The 16,765-nt window shown below is 36.4% G+C and overlaps 1 protein-coding gene across 12 annotated transcripts in view; it reads left to right on the forward strand.

Moving 5' to 3' along the window:
- LOC135092696 (roundabout homolog 3-like) overlaps positions 1–16,765 on the forward strand; it is a 183,083-nt gene that overhangs the window by 154,932 nt on the left and 11,386 nt on the right. For 9 of the 12 annotated variants that reach the window (XR_010263005.1, XM_063991318.1, XM_063991319.1 and 6 more), the window contains 4 exons: positions 2,954–3,081; positions 4,567–4,798; positions 9,927–9,998; positions 12,922–13,080. Coding sequence is in view for 10 of the 12 variants with exons in the window: in XM_063991318.1 (XP_063847388.1) it covers positions 2,954–3,081; positions 4,567–4,798; positions 9,927–9,998; positions 12,922–13,055 (566 nt within the window). In the remaining 2 variants the exon portion in view is untranslated. Of the gene's footprint in view, positions 1–2,953; positions 3,082–4,566; positions 4,799–9,926; positions 9,999–12,921; positions 13,123–16,765 lie in introns of all 12 variants that reach the window. The other 3 variants (XR_010263006.1, XM_063991326.1, XM_063991327.1) reach the window with 3 other exon arrangements.

Genomic DNA, 16,765 nt, shown 5'->3' on the forward strand with positions numbered 1-16,765 from the left:
AGGTACACACAGGTACACACAGGTAACAGGTAGTGCAGGTATGTACATTCATACGTACATACATAGATACATAGGCTACATATATATATACATACATACATACATACATACATACATACATACATACATACATACATACATACATACATACATACATACATACATACACACACGACCCAAACTCTCCCTCTGGAATTTTTTCACGTGTACACCGTCCGTTACTGTTGATTACACGTACATGCACACACACACACACACACACACACACACACACACACACACACACACACACACACACACACACACACACACACACACACACACACACACGCACACACACACACAAGGACCGTCCCCTTCAGGAATTTTTACGTGCACACGGCCACTTCTGATTACACACACACACACACACACACACACACACACACACACACACACACACATCACACACACACACACACACACACACATATATACAGACAAAACCACGCACCCAGTAATCAACAAGGCCTATATATAACTTTAACCAGCCCAACACTGCACTGAATATGATACCCGCGGCTTTAGTGCCGTCAGAGTTGCGAGAGTTTATGATCACCTGTTGCATATTCCGTGTCAAGTCATTCCACTGCATGGCGGTGAGAAGGGCGTGAATTTCGAGGACTATGTAGCAGTAGAAGAGAAAGAGAGAGAGAGAGGTTGGGTGGGGAGTATTAAGGTGGATGAGTTAGAAGTAGGAGGGTGGAAGTATGTAGTATTGAAGTAGCAGTAGCATTAAGTGGAATTAGTAGCAGGACAGCAGGTAAGAGTAGCAGTAGGTTATAACAGTGGTAGGAAATTAGATAATAACAGTAGATGTAGAAGTAGCAGAGGAGGTGGAGACTGGAAGGCTAGGAATTATCGCCTCTTAGCACCTCACCACCACCCACTAGCACAATTTAGCACCACCACCACCCACTAGCACTCACACCACCACCACCACCTCTCCAGCACCCTCTACATTCTCATCATCCCCTGCGGTCGTGGTATAGTTGGATTATATGACTCTAGCTGATAGGGGAGTGAGTGAGAGTGAGAGGGAAGAGTGAGAGACCCTCCCCGCCCACTCCGCCCCATCAAGTTAACTAAGGAATCCGTGACACGCCTCTTCTCTGTCCTCCAGTAAGGTAAAGCTGTATATTCGTGAGGGAAAATGCCATGTTCTCTCCCACACTCTCTCAACTTCCACCCACGACAGGTAAAAAACTGGTTATCAGCAGGTGTAGGTGGTTTTTGGCCAAGTATATGAAGAGTGTGGCTTTGTATCTTCGTGATTTTTTTTTCTTCTTTTTTTTAGGTGAGACACAACACAAGAATGAGTATCTTGACTGTGCGTGTGACTTACAGAACTATTAAATCGATGCCATCGCCGCTGATTTGAAGAGGAAGTAAGGAAAGGCTGGAAGGAGGGCAGGTGTGTGTGTGTGTGTGTGTGTGTGTGTGTGTGTGTGTGTGTGTGCTTGTGAAGGGATGGAGGGAAGAAAGGAATTGTAGGAAAGTAGATACGCACTGGCAGAGAGAGAGAGAGAGAGAGAGAGCGAGAGAGAAGAGAGAGAGAGAGAGGAGGAGCTCGAGAGGAGGAGAGAGAGAGAGAGAGAGAGAGACGGAGAGAGAGAGAGAGGTAAAAAGTGGTGAAAGAATTACTGGTGTCCCTTGAAGGGAGAGAAGAAAGAAGTTGTGTAAAGGAAAAAGGAAGGGAAGGAAAGGAAGAGGGAGAGAGTAGGATGTGTGTAGGAAAGTGTAGAAGAGATAAGAAGGACGGAATAGAAGGATGTGTGAAGGAAAGAAAGAGGAGAAATGAGAATGTATAAAGGAAAGGAGAAGAGGAGAGAGGAAGATGAATGAACGAAAGAGAAGAAGAGAGAGGGAGAAAAAATTGAAAAGTGCTTGAAGGAAAGAAGAGAGGAAAGAGGAAAGCGAGGGAGGGACACAAAACACTATTGCGAGCAGTTGAAGCTGACAAATTTCCTGTTTTTTTTTTTTTTTTTTTTTTTTTTACCCAATGTCCTGATTATTATTGCACACCTTTCCAATCAAGCGCTGCACAGGTGAGCACTTTCCGCCGCTCACCTGTCGCCGGACTTTCCACAGGTGTCAGTGTTCTTCAGGTGAAATGACGTGCCTCTTTTGACGGTCACATCCATTTTTCACACCTGTCCAATCAAGAGGTGTTGTACAGGTAAACTTTTTTTCCCTTCACCTGTCACATAAATTTCCAGGTAACCCTTACGTTTCCACAGGTAAGGTAATGTATGGTTATTTTGTGTTAGGTTACTTTAATTTTGTGTAGGTTAAGTTAAGTTGTGTTAGGTTATTGAATTAGGTTAAGTTAGATTGAGTTATGAGTAGCCATTGTTAGATCAGGGTAGGATATGTTAAGTCAAATTAAAAGCAGGTTAGGTTAAGTTATCAACAGGTTAGGTGAGGTTAGGTTAGGTAAGGTTAGGTTATCAACAGATGTCCACAGGTGCAAATAACAATAGGTATTCACTAGTATCTCCCATTATCAACGGTTACTGTTAGGTTAGGTTTGGTTAGTATCCACAGGTGTCCACACGTAGGTAAGAAAAGGTGTCACGGTTATGTTAGGTTACGTTAGGTTAAGTTAGGTTAGGTAAGGTTAGGTTATCAACAGATGTCCACAGGTGCAAATAACAATAGATATTCACTAGTATCTTCCATTATCAACGGTTACGGTTAGGTTAGGTTAGTATTCACAGGTTTCCACACGTAGGTAACAAAAGGTGTCACGGTTATGTTAGGTTAGATTAGGTTAGGTTAAGTTAGGTTAGGTTTGGTTAGTATCCACAAGTTAGACAGGTAGGTAACAACAGGTGTCACGGTTAAGTTAGGTTAGGTTCGGTTACCCACAAATATCCACAGGTGTGTAACAAGAGATGTGACGCTTCCCCAGGTCTGCCCAGGGTGCCGCGGGTGACGAGCAGCCCTGCCGGGGGGGAGAGGACGACCTACACTCTTACCTGGGTGGCGGAGAGTCATACACCTGTTATCATGTACCGCCTGCAGTACCGGCGACACAAGGTGAGTGTTGCCTTGTGTTTACCTGGCCATGTTTACCTTATTTAATTTACGTGGTCATGTATACTTGGTCATTTTTAGTTGGTCATGTTTACTTTATTTTATTAACCTGGTTGTGTTTATCTTGTTTATTTACTTTGCTTTATTTACTTGGTTATATTCACCTTGTTTAATTTATCTTGTCATGTTTAGTTTGTCATGTTCACCTTGTTTAATTTACCTGGTTATGTTTAGTTTGTCATTTTCACCTTGTTTAATTTACCTGGTCATGTTTAGTTTGTCATTTTCACCTTGTTTGATTTAACTGGTTATGTTTAGTTTGTCATGTTCACCTTGTTTAATTTACCTGGTTATGTTTTACCTTGTCTTATTTACCTTGTTTTATTTACAATGTCATGTTTACCTGGTCATTTTCACCTTGATTTATTAACCTGTCAAGCTCACCTTATTTCATTTACTTGGCCATGTTCAAATAACGAATAAACGACTGCGAACGGTGACGATAGCGAGTAAACATCAGGGACACAACGAACGAACAACCCCTTTAGAAGCAACATCATAAATTAATACCTGATATGAAACATTAATTATACCTGTCATCAACTGAATAGTGAATTACGATTTTTCCCCCTCTCTATCACTGATCCAGTCATTTAGTTAGGTCGCGAGGGATGGAGGCATTGTGAGTGAGTGACAGGAGAGAGAGACACGAATGAATTAATTTATGCACTCAAGAGGACAAAAGGTTAATAAGTAAAAATTTAATAGACGTCATCTATTTCCAACGCCACATGAATTAAGTTAGGGACTGGTGTGTGTGTGTGTGTGTGTGTGTGTGTGTGTGTGTGTGTGTGTGTGTGTGTGTGTGTGTGTGTGTGTGTGTGTGTGTGTTTAGTTTCTCTCATGTGTGTTTTGTCTCGACCTTCTTTATTATGTATGGCTTTATTTCTCACCTCAGCTGTGACATTAAGCAGAGGTGGATCTGAGTGGTTATTTGTATTCCACACTTCATCTCTCCCCAGTTTTTTTTATTCATCGCTGTCTCCTTCCTTCCTTTCACACGTTGTTTCTTGTTTTATTTTTTCTCTTTTTTTTCTTTTTTTCAATTTTCTTGTTCTTGTTCGTTTTGTTCTTGTTTTTATATTGTGGTATTTTCTTCTTGTTCATGTTCTTGTTGATCTTCTTCATCTTTCTCTTCTTCATCCTCTTTTTACTTTCATTCATTCTTCATCCATTCTTCATTCATTCTTCTTCATCCTCTTCTTATTTTCATTCCTTCTTATTTTGCCTTTACTTCCTTTTTTTATTGTTTGATATTCACCTTACGCATCCCCAGTAATCTTTCTAATCCCACTCAGGCACAACGAACCATCTTATCATTCATCTAACTTTCTCCCTCTCCACCACGCCAACTCATCTTCCCAAAACGACACAGAACAACCCATAACTCGTAACTCATAACTCGCTTCCTCACTCCCGCACCCACAGGAGAGGCTCATCCACAACCCGTCAGCAGGCCAGTGGAACATTCGCTTGTACTCTCCTAACGGACCAGCGGGCGGCCCTGCCTTAGCGCCTCTGTCCTCGGGTCCCGTGCAGCAGATGACCCACGCCATTACTGACCTGGAGCCTGCCACTGACTACGAGGCGACCGTGGCTGTGGAGAACAAGTTTGGCTGGTCCGGGGACTCTGAGATCTTTCACTTCTACACTAAGAAAGGTTAGACTGTGGCTTGAGTGAGTGAGAGAGACAGAATGAGACAGAAGGCAGGAGGAGAGTCAGGTTATGCTAGGGAATAAGGGTACAGGTATGCAGGAAGGGGTTAGAACAATTGAACAGGTGTGTTTTGGGTGTGGGAATGAAAGAACAGGTTTGGCAGTGAGAATGAGAGAACATAATAATATTATGTGGTATTGGAAAAACAGGTGTGGTAATGAAAGGACATGTGTGACGGTGAGTGAGGATGAGAACAGATGTGGAATGTGTGGTTCTTGTGTGTGTGTGTGTGTGTGTGTGTGTGTGCGTGTGAAGGGGGATGGAAAAGAAGGGTACAGGTGTGCAGGGAGGCTGAGGATGAAGGAACACGTGGAATGAGAGACAGATGTACGCGGGGACGGTAAAGAATCGAACAGGTGTGCATGAAGATTGGGAATGAATGAATGAAGTGCAGACTTATGCCAACAGGTGTGCAAGGGCTGGAAAAGGAAAATAACAGAAGTGAAATGAAAGAAACAGGTGTAGGGAGGATGACAAATAAAGGTAACATATATGAGAGGAAAGTTGGAACGAATTAACATAAGTAGAATGAGAGGAACAGGTGTGTGAGTCTGAAAAAAGGGAACTGGCATAGGATAAGAAAAGCAGGTGTGTGTGTGTGTGTGTGTGTGTGTGTGTGTGTGTGTGTGTGTGTGTGTGTGTGTGTGTGTGTGTGTGTGAGCCTGAAAAAAAAAAAAAAAAGAAATAGGTATGAAATAAGAACATGTATGTGAAGGGACTGCAAAACTAAAAAAAAAGAAAAAAGTTACAGAAAAAGAAAAAAAAACCAGGTGTGAGAGAGAGCGAAAGAGCTACAAAATACGGAAACTTACATACTATGAAGATGAAAACGAGTGAACAGGTTGACAATAACAACACAAGTACATGGAAACTGATACGACTTTTTTTTTTCCAGTTTTGTGAATATAGTGCAAAGAAACACGTTATTGTAGCTTCAGAGGTCAGGTGTGGGAGTGTGTAGCAAGCAAGTAAACGAGCTAACAAGGCGTGGGAGTGTAAAGACAAGTGCGAAGGTCAGGTGTGTGGGAAGGAGGAAAAAGCGAGAGCAGGTGTGTGGGAGGGAGGTAACACTAAGAACAGATGTGCAGGAGGGAGACGGTAGGAAGAACGGGTGTGGCCTGATATAGGGGCTCTTGCAGACAGGTGTGAAGCGAGGCAGGAAGGTGAGAGAGAGAGAGAGAGAGAGAGAGAGAGAGAGAGAGAGAGAGAGAGAGAGAGAGAGAGAGGAGAGAGAGAGATAGAGAGAGAGAAGAGAGAGAGAGAGAGAGAGAGAGAGAGAGAGAGAGAGAGAGAGAGAGAGAGAGAGAGAGAGAGAGAGAGAGAGAGAGAGAGAGAGAGAGAATGCGATTCAACAAACGCTATTTAAGTGAACACAAGTGAAAGGAAAAAAATAGACGAAGAAAATAAAGATAATTAAAAGAAGAGATTAAAAAGGTTAAAAAAAAAACAATAAACTGAGTGTGAAATGGAGAGAGAGAGAGAGAGAGAGAGGAGAGAGAGAGAGAGAGAGAGAGAGAGAGAGAGAGAGAGAGGAGAGAGAGAGAGAGATGAGGGGAAGGGAAGGGAAGAAGGAAGGTACATATGCAGATAATATAATTTACGAGAACCAGGTTTTATATTATTTTTTCCAAACCTTGACTTCACCTGGCAAGGGAATTAAATTAACCTCACCTGTGCTGAATTTCAAAACAGAGTAAATAATACACATCGGCGGGTAAAGTGAATGACGCTAAGAATTACAAGCTTCCTGTCACCCTTAAAAGTTTTTGTTTTTCTTTAACCATTTCATTGCTTTAGTCACCCTCCGTTAACCTTTCCCTGTAAGAATTGTTGGCATGGAGACACGAGAGAGAAAAGGGAGGAAATAGAAGGTTTATTTTCTCCTGTTTTTTGATGCTACAAGAGTATTTACGAGAGCTTAGTGTTAAAATAGTGACCAGTATGTTATAAAAGAAAGGGGATATTTGTTTAGCAGTGAATAGATTAAGAGTGGTCTGTATTTTTTTTTTTTTTCTTTCTGTATGAGGTACTTATTATTTTTTTTTTTAGTGACAGGGTATAATTCTTTAAACATTCGTAAAATATCAGATTATCCCTTAAAAATTAAATTATCCCCTAAAAATCAAGTTATTCTTTTAAAAATCAAGTTATTCCTTTAAAATATCAGGTTATCCTGTAAAAATAGTTATTTCTTTAAAAATCAACTTATCCCCTAAAATCAAGTTATTTAAAGATCAAGTCATCCCTTTAAAAAATCAAATTACCCCTTTAAAAAATGAAATCACCCCTTTAAAAAATCAAGTTACCCCTTTAAAAAATCAAATTACCCCTTTAAAAAATCAAGTTACCCCTTTAAAAAATCAAGTTACCCCTTTTAAAAATCAAGTTACCCCTTTAAAAAATCAAGTTACCCCTTTAAAAAATCAAGTTACCCCTTTAAAAAATCAAATTATCCCTTTAAGAAATCAAGTTACCCCTTTAAAAATCAAGTTACCCCTTTAAAAAATCAAGTTATCCCTTTAAAAAATCAAGTTACCCCTTTAAAAAATCAAGTCATCCCTTTAAAAAATCAAGTTATCCCTTTAAAAAATCAAGTTACCCCTTTAAAAAATCAAGTTACCCCTTTAAAAAATCTGATTATCTCTTTAAAAATCAAATCACCCTTAATTAATCAGTTTATCCCTTTAAAAATCACCAAATTCTTGTAATATATATAATTACGTAATCCTTCATAGTGGTTTGAATTTTTTTCCTGAGTTATTTAATTACTACTGGCAGTGCGTATTTGAGCGTCACGTAAGTAAAAAGAAAAAAAAAGAAAAATATAAATCCGGTAAATGTCTGCAATCATATAATTTTCTGAGCAGTTCGATTTTTTTTTAGGAAAGACTGTTTGGTTTCTGATAATATCTCGTATTTTAGCGTAACTTGGAAAAAAAAGATAGAATAATGATAAAACTTGTAAAAATATGTAATTATATAATCTTTCTAAACAGTTTTATTTTTTTATTTTATTTATTTATTTATTTTTGGAAAGAGTTACTTAATATTACTGGCATTGCGTATTTAAGCGTCTTTTGTGTAAAAGAAAAATATAAAACTTGTAGATTTTTGTAATTATATAAACTTTGTGGTTACTTTAAATAATTTTTACAGGACAGAGTTGTTTTGATTTCTGCTAATGTTGCCTAATTAAGCGTCACACGACTAAAGAAAAAAAAGAAAAAGAAACAAATCAAAAAGTTTAAAAGAAAAAAAATATATATAAAACTTGGGTTCTCTAAATCACATCCAATTACAAAAATCTCTTTCATAATTATATAATTGCTTTAAATTTGTAACTACATAATGCCCCTGGATAACATAAATAATTCAATGGGATAAAAGCACAAAGACATAAGACATTATATATATATATATATATATATATATATATATATATATATATATATATATATATATATATATATATATATATATATATATATATATATATATATATATATATATATATATATATAACAAACTGTGGCCATTTTTTCATAAAGCTTTGGTTCTCTATAACATTTAGAAGTGTTCTCTAACTCTAAGGTTTTTAGTGTTCTCTCCTCTTACTGTTGTCTCTGTATGTATTGTCCTTACGTTCTGTTCACTTCAGTTCTTGACGTGAGTGTGCATAGAGTCACTATAGACATAAGTACTGAAGTAACCATTAATTTTTTTGCAAGTATATATTCCCCCATTATTTTTTTAAGTACCATTACAGTTATTATTATGAAGTGCATCGTTTCAATAGTCAATATGTGTCCTTGTGCGTGATTTGTTATTATTTTTCTTAGTTAATTTCCTGGTGGCAAGTTTACCTCTAAGTCCAGTGTGTGGTGAGGAAGCAAGGTGTTGTTTGTACATAGGTTGATGTAGAGAGAAGGAACACAGTGGTTTTTTTTTTTTTTTTATACGAGTGTACATATATGAATACATCTTGATTAGCTTTATACATGTGTCACCATTGTTAGTGTTTGTCAGTATTGATTGTTAGACCATCATGTGAGTTATTTGTTCATCTATCTATTTGTTTTATTTTATCTTATTTTATTCATATTTTTTTCTTACTTTATTGAGTTATGTTTTCTTTTTTTTTTTTTTTTGTTTTACCGCAGTGATTTTTTTTTTTTTTTTTTTGCCATTTTTACAATTTAGAGCTTTTTTTATTTTTCACTATTTTAGTGGTGATTTTTTCTTTGCTTTTTTTATATATTTTTTTTGTATTATTTTTGTATTTCTTAATTATTTTTTATCATTTTTCGTCATTTTTAGTTACTTATTGCCCTTTACTGGTCACTTAAGTTATTTTTTTGCCCGTAGGAGTTATTTTTTACCTATATTTTTTTTCCATTTATTAAGTCATTTGTTATTTTTATCATTCATTTTTTTGCCATTTTTTAAGTGATGACAATTTTTTTTTTTTTTTTTTTTTAGCATCTTGACGGTTGAAGAATCATTTTTTTCCTTTTCCCTTCTTTTTTTTTTTCCATTTTTGCTATTAATTTTTACCTTTTTTTTTATAGTGCTGACAATGATTATTTTTAGCAATGGTAGTTTAAGAATCAGTTTTCTTTTCTCAGCTTTTCTTTTCTTTTTTTTCCATTTTCGCTAGTCATTTTTGCCAATTACTTTATAGTTTTGACAGTAAATCTTTGACTATTTTAGTATATTGGCAGTTTGTGTATTAGTTTTCTTTCTTTCCTTTTCTTTTCTCTTTCTCTTTATTCATTTTTATCATTTTTACAATTCATTCTGACCATTTTTTACAGTTTTGGCAGTAAATCTTACACATTTCAAGCATAGTAGCAGTTTTTGAGTTAATTACCTTATTTTTTTTTCTTCTTTTCGTCTTTATTTATTTATTTATTTTATTTATTTTTTTTTTTTTTTCCTCCACCATATTGAGACCTCTTCATTACCAGTTTAATTTCTTAGTACATTTTCGTGAACATGGTGAGAGATGATTTTCCCCCGCAACATTCTGCATGCCACGTCCTACTAGTCCGTACTACTTTCCCTTATCTAGAAGAGCCCACTACCTCCACGGCTGCTCCCTCCACCCCGCCGTCGCAGTCTCACATTCTCCCTATGACTAAAGGTTTGTTTAGTTTTCTTTCAAACAGAAGTGTTAGTCTCCTCGTGTGTTGCATCCATCTACCTACCCACGTCTCCACACCCTCTCCTTCTCTCCTTCCTTCCTTCCTTCTCTCCACCTCCTTTCCCTCAGTTCCCAGTTTTGTAGTATGGAAAAAGTTTATTCTATAGCACCAGTTTGTTATTATTATTGTTTTCGTTGGCATTGGTTTACCGTTTCGAGTTATTCTAGTTGTTATTGTTTCTTTATTTGGTCTCTTTCTTGTTTGGTATTACTATTTAACTTTCTCTCTCTCTCTCTCTCTCTCTCTCTCTCTCTCTCTCTCTCTCTCTCTCTCTCTCTCTCTCTCTCTCTCTCTCTCTCTCTCTCTCTCTCTCTCTCTCAATTTGGAATTTTACTATTTTAGATCTTTTTTTTTTTTTCATCTTTCCCGTTTTCTTTGGCTCCAGGGAGGCTCCGACGGCCTGACGCTGAGCCGCAAGAGTCCTTACTTCTCCCTCTCCCTTTCCCTCTCCCTCTCCCTCTTGTCTGTAGCAGTGGCGCTTAAGTTTTGGTCACGACTTACGAGTACTTCCAAAAGGGACGATAATTGAATAGGGTGTTTATTGAGTTCTTCTAAATCGCCACTCTGTGTTTGATAACTTTATTGTGGTGTCGAAATCTGATCTAGATACTTTGAAGAGGAATTGAAGCTTATCATTTCTTTATAAATGTAATTGGTATTTAATCTTTCTTTAAGATATAATCGAAATGTGACGTTTTTTTTTTTTTTTTTTCTTTATGGTATTTAAGTCTAGCATTCCTTTAAAAAGTTCATTAAAATTTAGCCCTTCCATAAAGTTGGAAATAATATGTAGTCTTAAGATGAAATCGAAACCCAGTCATTCTTAAAAGTAAATAAATAAATGAAAAAAAAGACTAAAATTTGTTTTGGAGATTTATTGAACTTTAGCCTTTCCTTAAATTTTGAATGAATATATATAGCATTTCTTTAAAATAAAATCGCAATCTGGTCATTTTTTAAAAAGCAAAACCCCGAAAAATTCAAATTTACCTTTATTTGAGTTAGTCTTCAAACGTGACTAATTTTGAAAAGTTAATCCCTTAAATTAACATTCTTTATAAAGTTTATCCTCAAAACTGACACAATCGCTGAAAAATCTGGCAGAAAAAGGTGAAAATACCCAAGAAAGACAGAGTTTATCAGTGCACTCATTCATTCACCAAGTTTTGGCGCCAAATTAATGAAAACAACGATTTCATTGAGTTTTGGTGCCAAATTAATGAAAAACAACTAGTTCATTGAGTTTTGGCGCCAAATTAATGAAAACAACGAGTTCATTGAGTTTTGGTGCCAAATTAATGAAAAACAACTAATTCATTGAGTTTTGGCGCCAAATTAATGAAAAACAACTAATTCATTGAGTTTTGGCGCCAAATTAATGAAAAACATCTAATGCATTGAGTTTTGGTGCCAAATTAATGAAAAACAACTAATTCATTGAGTTTTGGCGCCAAATTAATAAAAGAATGAGTGATTCATTGAGTTTTGGTGCCAAATTAATAAAAGAACGAGTAATTCATTGAGTTTTGGCGCTAAATTAGTATAAAACGAGTAATTCATTGACTTTTGGTTCCAAATTAATAAAGAACGACTAATTCATTGAGTTTTGGCGCCAAGTTAAAGAAAAACGACTAATTCATTGATTTTTGGCACCAGATTAATAAAAAAAACGACTAATCCATTGAGTTTTTGCGCCAAATGAATGGAAAACGACTAATTCACTGAGTTTTGGGGCCAAATGAATGGAAAACGACTATTTCACTCAGTTTTGGCGCCAAATTAATAGACACTAAATGGTTCACCGAGTTCTGATCGAATAACAGTGTGACGTAGCGCCGAGGGGGAAACTTTCGTGTTGCAGAGTTTAAGAGCCACTGAACACCTTCCCTGCACCACCACCACCACCACCACCACCACCACCACCGCGGAATGGGACACAGTAGTCGCCTCTCACTGTAGCGCTGCATGTGTCCTGAAGGTCACACACTCACAGGGGTTCCTCAAGGGGTGGCTTTTGTCCCTCGCTGATTCTCAATGCATGATGGATGACTCTGAATGATTTTATAGTTTAAGCACGGTATTATTTTTGTCTTTTTCCTCTTGATTTGATTACTGAAGCATGTTTTGATGGTTTGTATTGATTTTTCTTCGTTTATTTCTTATATTTAACCCTTTGAGTACCACATATCACCTCACTTTCACTTCGGATACCATTACAGAACTGTATTGACTTTAAGATGTTTTTGTTGTACTAAAGGCGTTAAAAGTGTCCTGTAGCCATTCATCAACTAGCATTATGTCTCCGTTTACTCCTCTCATTAATAACAGGTGATTTTGTGAAGCTTCGAAAGTGTATCTGGTGCTGAACGGGTTAATTAAAGCATGTTTTGAGAATTTGTCTTAGTTTTTTATGCATTTACTTTTTTTTTTTTTTTATTCTGATATTCTGTCTGTGCTTGATACAATGCATTAGAAGCCTGTTGAGTTAATATTGAGAATACGATTAGAGTTTTTTGCAAGATGTCATGAAAAGTGTAGCACATATTGATGCATCTTTATATTTTGAGAACATTTAGTTAGCGTTGTAGTTTTTTAGCTAATATATTTTCTTTCTGGACGCAGTATAACGTTGTACATAAAATCGTGCAAAGAGAAAATCATAAAACGTTAAAAGCAAACAAAGGGAGACTGTAGAGAAAGGAAAGAGAGAGAAAAACACAGCAGCATGAACAGTAGATAAAAGGACCATTAATACCAGCCATACATTTTTCCCCACAGCGGCGCAAAGAGAGGAAGGAGAGAGCGGGGAAAAAAGTACAGTTAATCCATACAGTTCTCTCTTCTTCTCTCTCTCCCCAACAGCAGAGGTGGCGCTGGGGAAGTCCATCCGGGGAGGGGGAGGGTGTACACGTCCCGCCCTCCTCACCACCACCGCCTCCCTCCTCGCCTCCCTCACCACGGCCCTGCTCCTCCTTGGCCCGCCCGCTGCTTTATAATACTCAACAGTTTTACAGAGTTTTGGTGAGCAACTACCGCGTTGTTCTTTTGTGCCGTCCTTGCAAGGTATACGTTTTTTCTTTTATTTATTTGTTTATTTTATTTGCTTATTTATTTATTTATTTTATTATTTATTTATTTTTTTATTTATTTTTTATTTTTTTATTTTTTTTTTTTGGTGTTTGAATGATTTTTTCCTTTTATATCTGAGGAAAATTTTCACAGGACTTGTTTTTTTTTCCCCTTGTTTCTTTTTATCTCTTCTTTGTCTTTTTATTCTCTTCTTTATTTCTCCTTTTTCTTTTTTTTCTTTTTTTTTTCTTTTTGAAGCGGCATGAAAAGTTTACCTGTACAGCAAGGGAAGGTTAATTTAAGTTGATTTGGCTTTTGCATACCTGAGGGAAATTTAGACAAGAGTGTGTGCTTTTTTCTTTCCTTCTTTTTGTACGGTATGAAAAATTTACCTGTAGCCCAAGGAAAGATTAACTAGATTTTGGACCGGAGTTGATGCTGATTGTTTTCACCATGTTTTGAATTCAGGTGTGAAGCGTTTACCTGGAGAGAAAAGGAACATTTTTTGCGGGGATCTTTAGGCGAGTTTAGAAGACAAACTTATTTTTTTATATACCTGAAGAAAATTTAGACATGCATCACCTCACGCTGTTCTATCTCGTTTTTTTTTTTTTTTTTTTTGGATACAGGTGTGAAAAGTTAACCTGTAGGAAGAGACACATCGAATTAGGTTAAGATTGAAAAGTGAACTCTTGTGTCTTATAAGTGAAAGATATTTTGTACTTAAATTATCACTCATTTTTTAAGAACATAAGAACATAAGAACATAAGAAATAAGGGAAGCTGCAAGAAGTGACCAGGCTTACACGTGGCAGTCCCTGTATGAAATATACCCACCTATTTCCACCTATCATCCCCATCCATAAACCTGTCTAATCTTCCCTTAAAGTTCCCTAATGTCTTAGCACTAACAACATTTTTTATTTATTTATTTATTTTTTATTAAGTGAAACGTTTACCTGTTGAATCATTAACCCTTTCAGTGGGATACGCAACAATCTACAGCATTAAAAGCAGTGTATGGAATCTTTATAAGCATCTGCAAGAAAGAAAGGGATAAAAAAGAATAGATTTTGCAATTTTTAGACATTACAAGCCGTAGAGCAATAAAAGAGGCCCCAGAGTGGTTAGTAATTAAGGTAAGATGTGCCAAATTACAGTAAAAGTCTTAAGTTACTGTGTTCTGAGAAAAGAGAGAGTCAGTTTTTACGAAAGAAAGAGAAAAGTGGGGAGCATTTTTTAACAATTTCATAATATTCTTTTTTTTAACATCTCATTTATCTCTCCCTTTCTCCATTAATATTATTTTCTTTCTCTTTCTCTTATTTCACACTTATCTTTATTCTTTTTCATTATATGTTATTTACCTTCGTTTTTTTAATAATCTTCCTCTCTCATTCTCTTATTTCACACACTTTTATTCTTTTCATTATGTTTTATTTACTTTCTTTTTATTAATCTTCCTCTCATTCTCTTATTTCACACGGATCTTTATTCTTCTTCATTATTTCATATTTACCTTCTTTTTTTCTATTCCCTTGTGTCTATTCTCCTTTCTTCCTCATGTTCATCTTTATCAGTCACGTCCTGTTTGTCCTTCTTTGTTATCTAAATCTCTTTCTACCAATATTGTTATTTATCATTCTCCTCCTTCTCCTCCTCCTCCTCCTCGTCCTCCATTTTTCACCTTATCTCTGTCGTGTCTAGATTTATCACCCGCCACCTTGTCTCTTCTTCATCGCTTTTTTGCACGTTATTTTATTCTCTTCTATTTTTCCCTTCTTATACTATACATTATTGCACTTTTTCTTTTGATTCCTTTCTTTCTTCCTTCGTTCCTCTCTCCAGCTATTCTTCACCTTCTATTTATTACCACACTTGGTCGAGAAAGAGAGAGAGAGAGAGAGAGAGAGAGAGAGAGAGAGAGAGAGAGAGAGAGAGAGAGAGAGAGAGAGACGAATGAAGTGTCACATTAATTTATGATAGCCTGACTCTAATAGGAAAGGAGGAATAGAGATAAATGGCTAAATGAGAAGAGACGGACAGGTAAAGGTGACGTAATTGTCTTTCCCACCTTAATGAAGATACGGTGCGAGGGCTCAGGTGATTGTGGTACAGGTGTGTGCAGGTGTGTGATACGTGTGGGGAATGTAAGTAGTATAGGTGTTTGAAAGTGTGTAAGTGTGTTTAGGTGGGTGATAGGTGTGTAGTGCAGGTGTTTAAAAGTGTGAAGGTGTGTTTAAATGTGTGGTCGAGATGTGTGTAGGTGTATAGTGCAGGTGTGGTGAGGTTGGGACAAAAGGTGTAGTGTTTGAGGCGATAATAAGATTGATAAGATGAAAGAGGTGTAATAATTTGGACAGGTGAGGAAGACAAGGTGAAACTGATAGAGGAAGACAATGATAAGTAGACAGGACTATAGAAGATAGAATGAAAGAGAGCAGTAAAGAAGACAATGACAGAGAAGACATTGATTAAAAGTAAATATAAAAGAGAGGGAAACGAAATTACATAAACTCAGTGACATAAACAGATTAACAAGGTGAGAAAAGTTACAGGTAAGAAATGAGACAGGTGAGAAAGGGCAAGGTGTTACTGATATACGAAAGAACTGATAGAAACTCACAATTAAAAGGAAAGAAATGAAATAACCAAATCAGTGACAGAAATATATTGAAAAATGTGTGTGTGTGTGTATGTGTGTGTGTGTGTGTGTGTGTGTGTAAATGAAGGTGGTGCTGGAACAGGAAGTGGTAGAAAGTCGCGATAAAAGGGAGAAATCAAATAACACAAAAACAACGACAGAAACAGAGAGAAAAACGTTTAAAAGAATCAGATGGGGAAGAGAAAGAAAACGAGAGGAAATGTTGATATCTGAATGAAAGAAAAAGTTTATATTACTGTTAAAAACAAAATGTCAGAATATAAAGAAGTGATAGAAATGGAAGGAATCACATGACAAAGAAGAGTGTCTGGAAAAGATTAAATACAAAAGAATATGCCAAAAAAAAAAAAAAGCGCTGAGAAAGAACACGAGATAAAACTTCAATATTGGCTGGAAAAGAACGAGAAAAAGAAAGAGGAAAAGCTGTTATGCATTTTCATCCCCAGAAGACAACAGGAGTGATAATATCAACATGAAAAAGATTTAGAAAGTGAACGAAATATAAACATTGAGAAAGGGAATAGGAGAAACACACACACACACACACACACACACACACACACACACACACGCAAACAAACAAAAAGATGCCGAAATTGAGAATTAAAAAAACAAGGGAAATGAAATACGATAAATAACGAAAAGGAGAGGGAAATGAAATACGAAAATAAACATGAAAGAGGAGATTGTAGTGGTGACCGTTAGATACAAACAGAAAATGAAAATATAGAAAATAACCCAAAGCTACAAGAGGAAAATTCTGACAGGTATAAAAAAAAAAGAAAAAAAAAGGAAAAGAGAAACGAGGGAATTAAATTCTTGAAAGACGCAGAGTAGGACGAGGAGGAGGAAGAAGAAGAAGAGGAGGAAGAGGCAAGCTGAAATTAATGATAATGTAGATATGAAAAAGAAAATGGGGGAAGAAATTAAATGAATGAAAGGGAAGAAAAAATATATAATTAGGGAGGAGGG

The sequence above is a fragment of the Scylla paramamosain genome, chromosome 40 (assembly GCF_035594125.1).
Source record: "Scylla paramamosain isolate STU-SP2022 chromosome 40, ASM3559412v1, whole genome shotgun sequence".
Taxonomy (NCBI): Eukaryota; Metazoa; Arthropoda; class Malacostraca; order Decapoda; family Portunidae; genus Scylla; species Scylla paramamosain.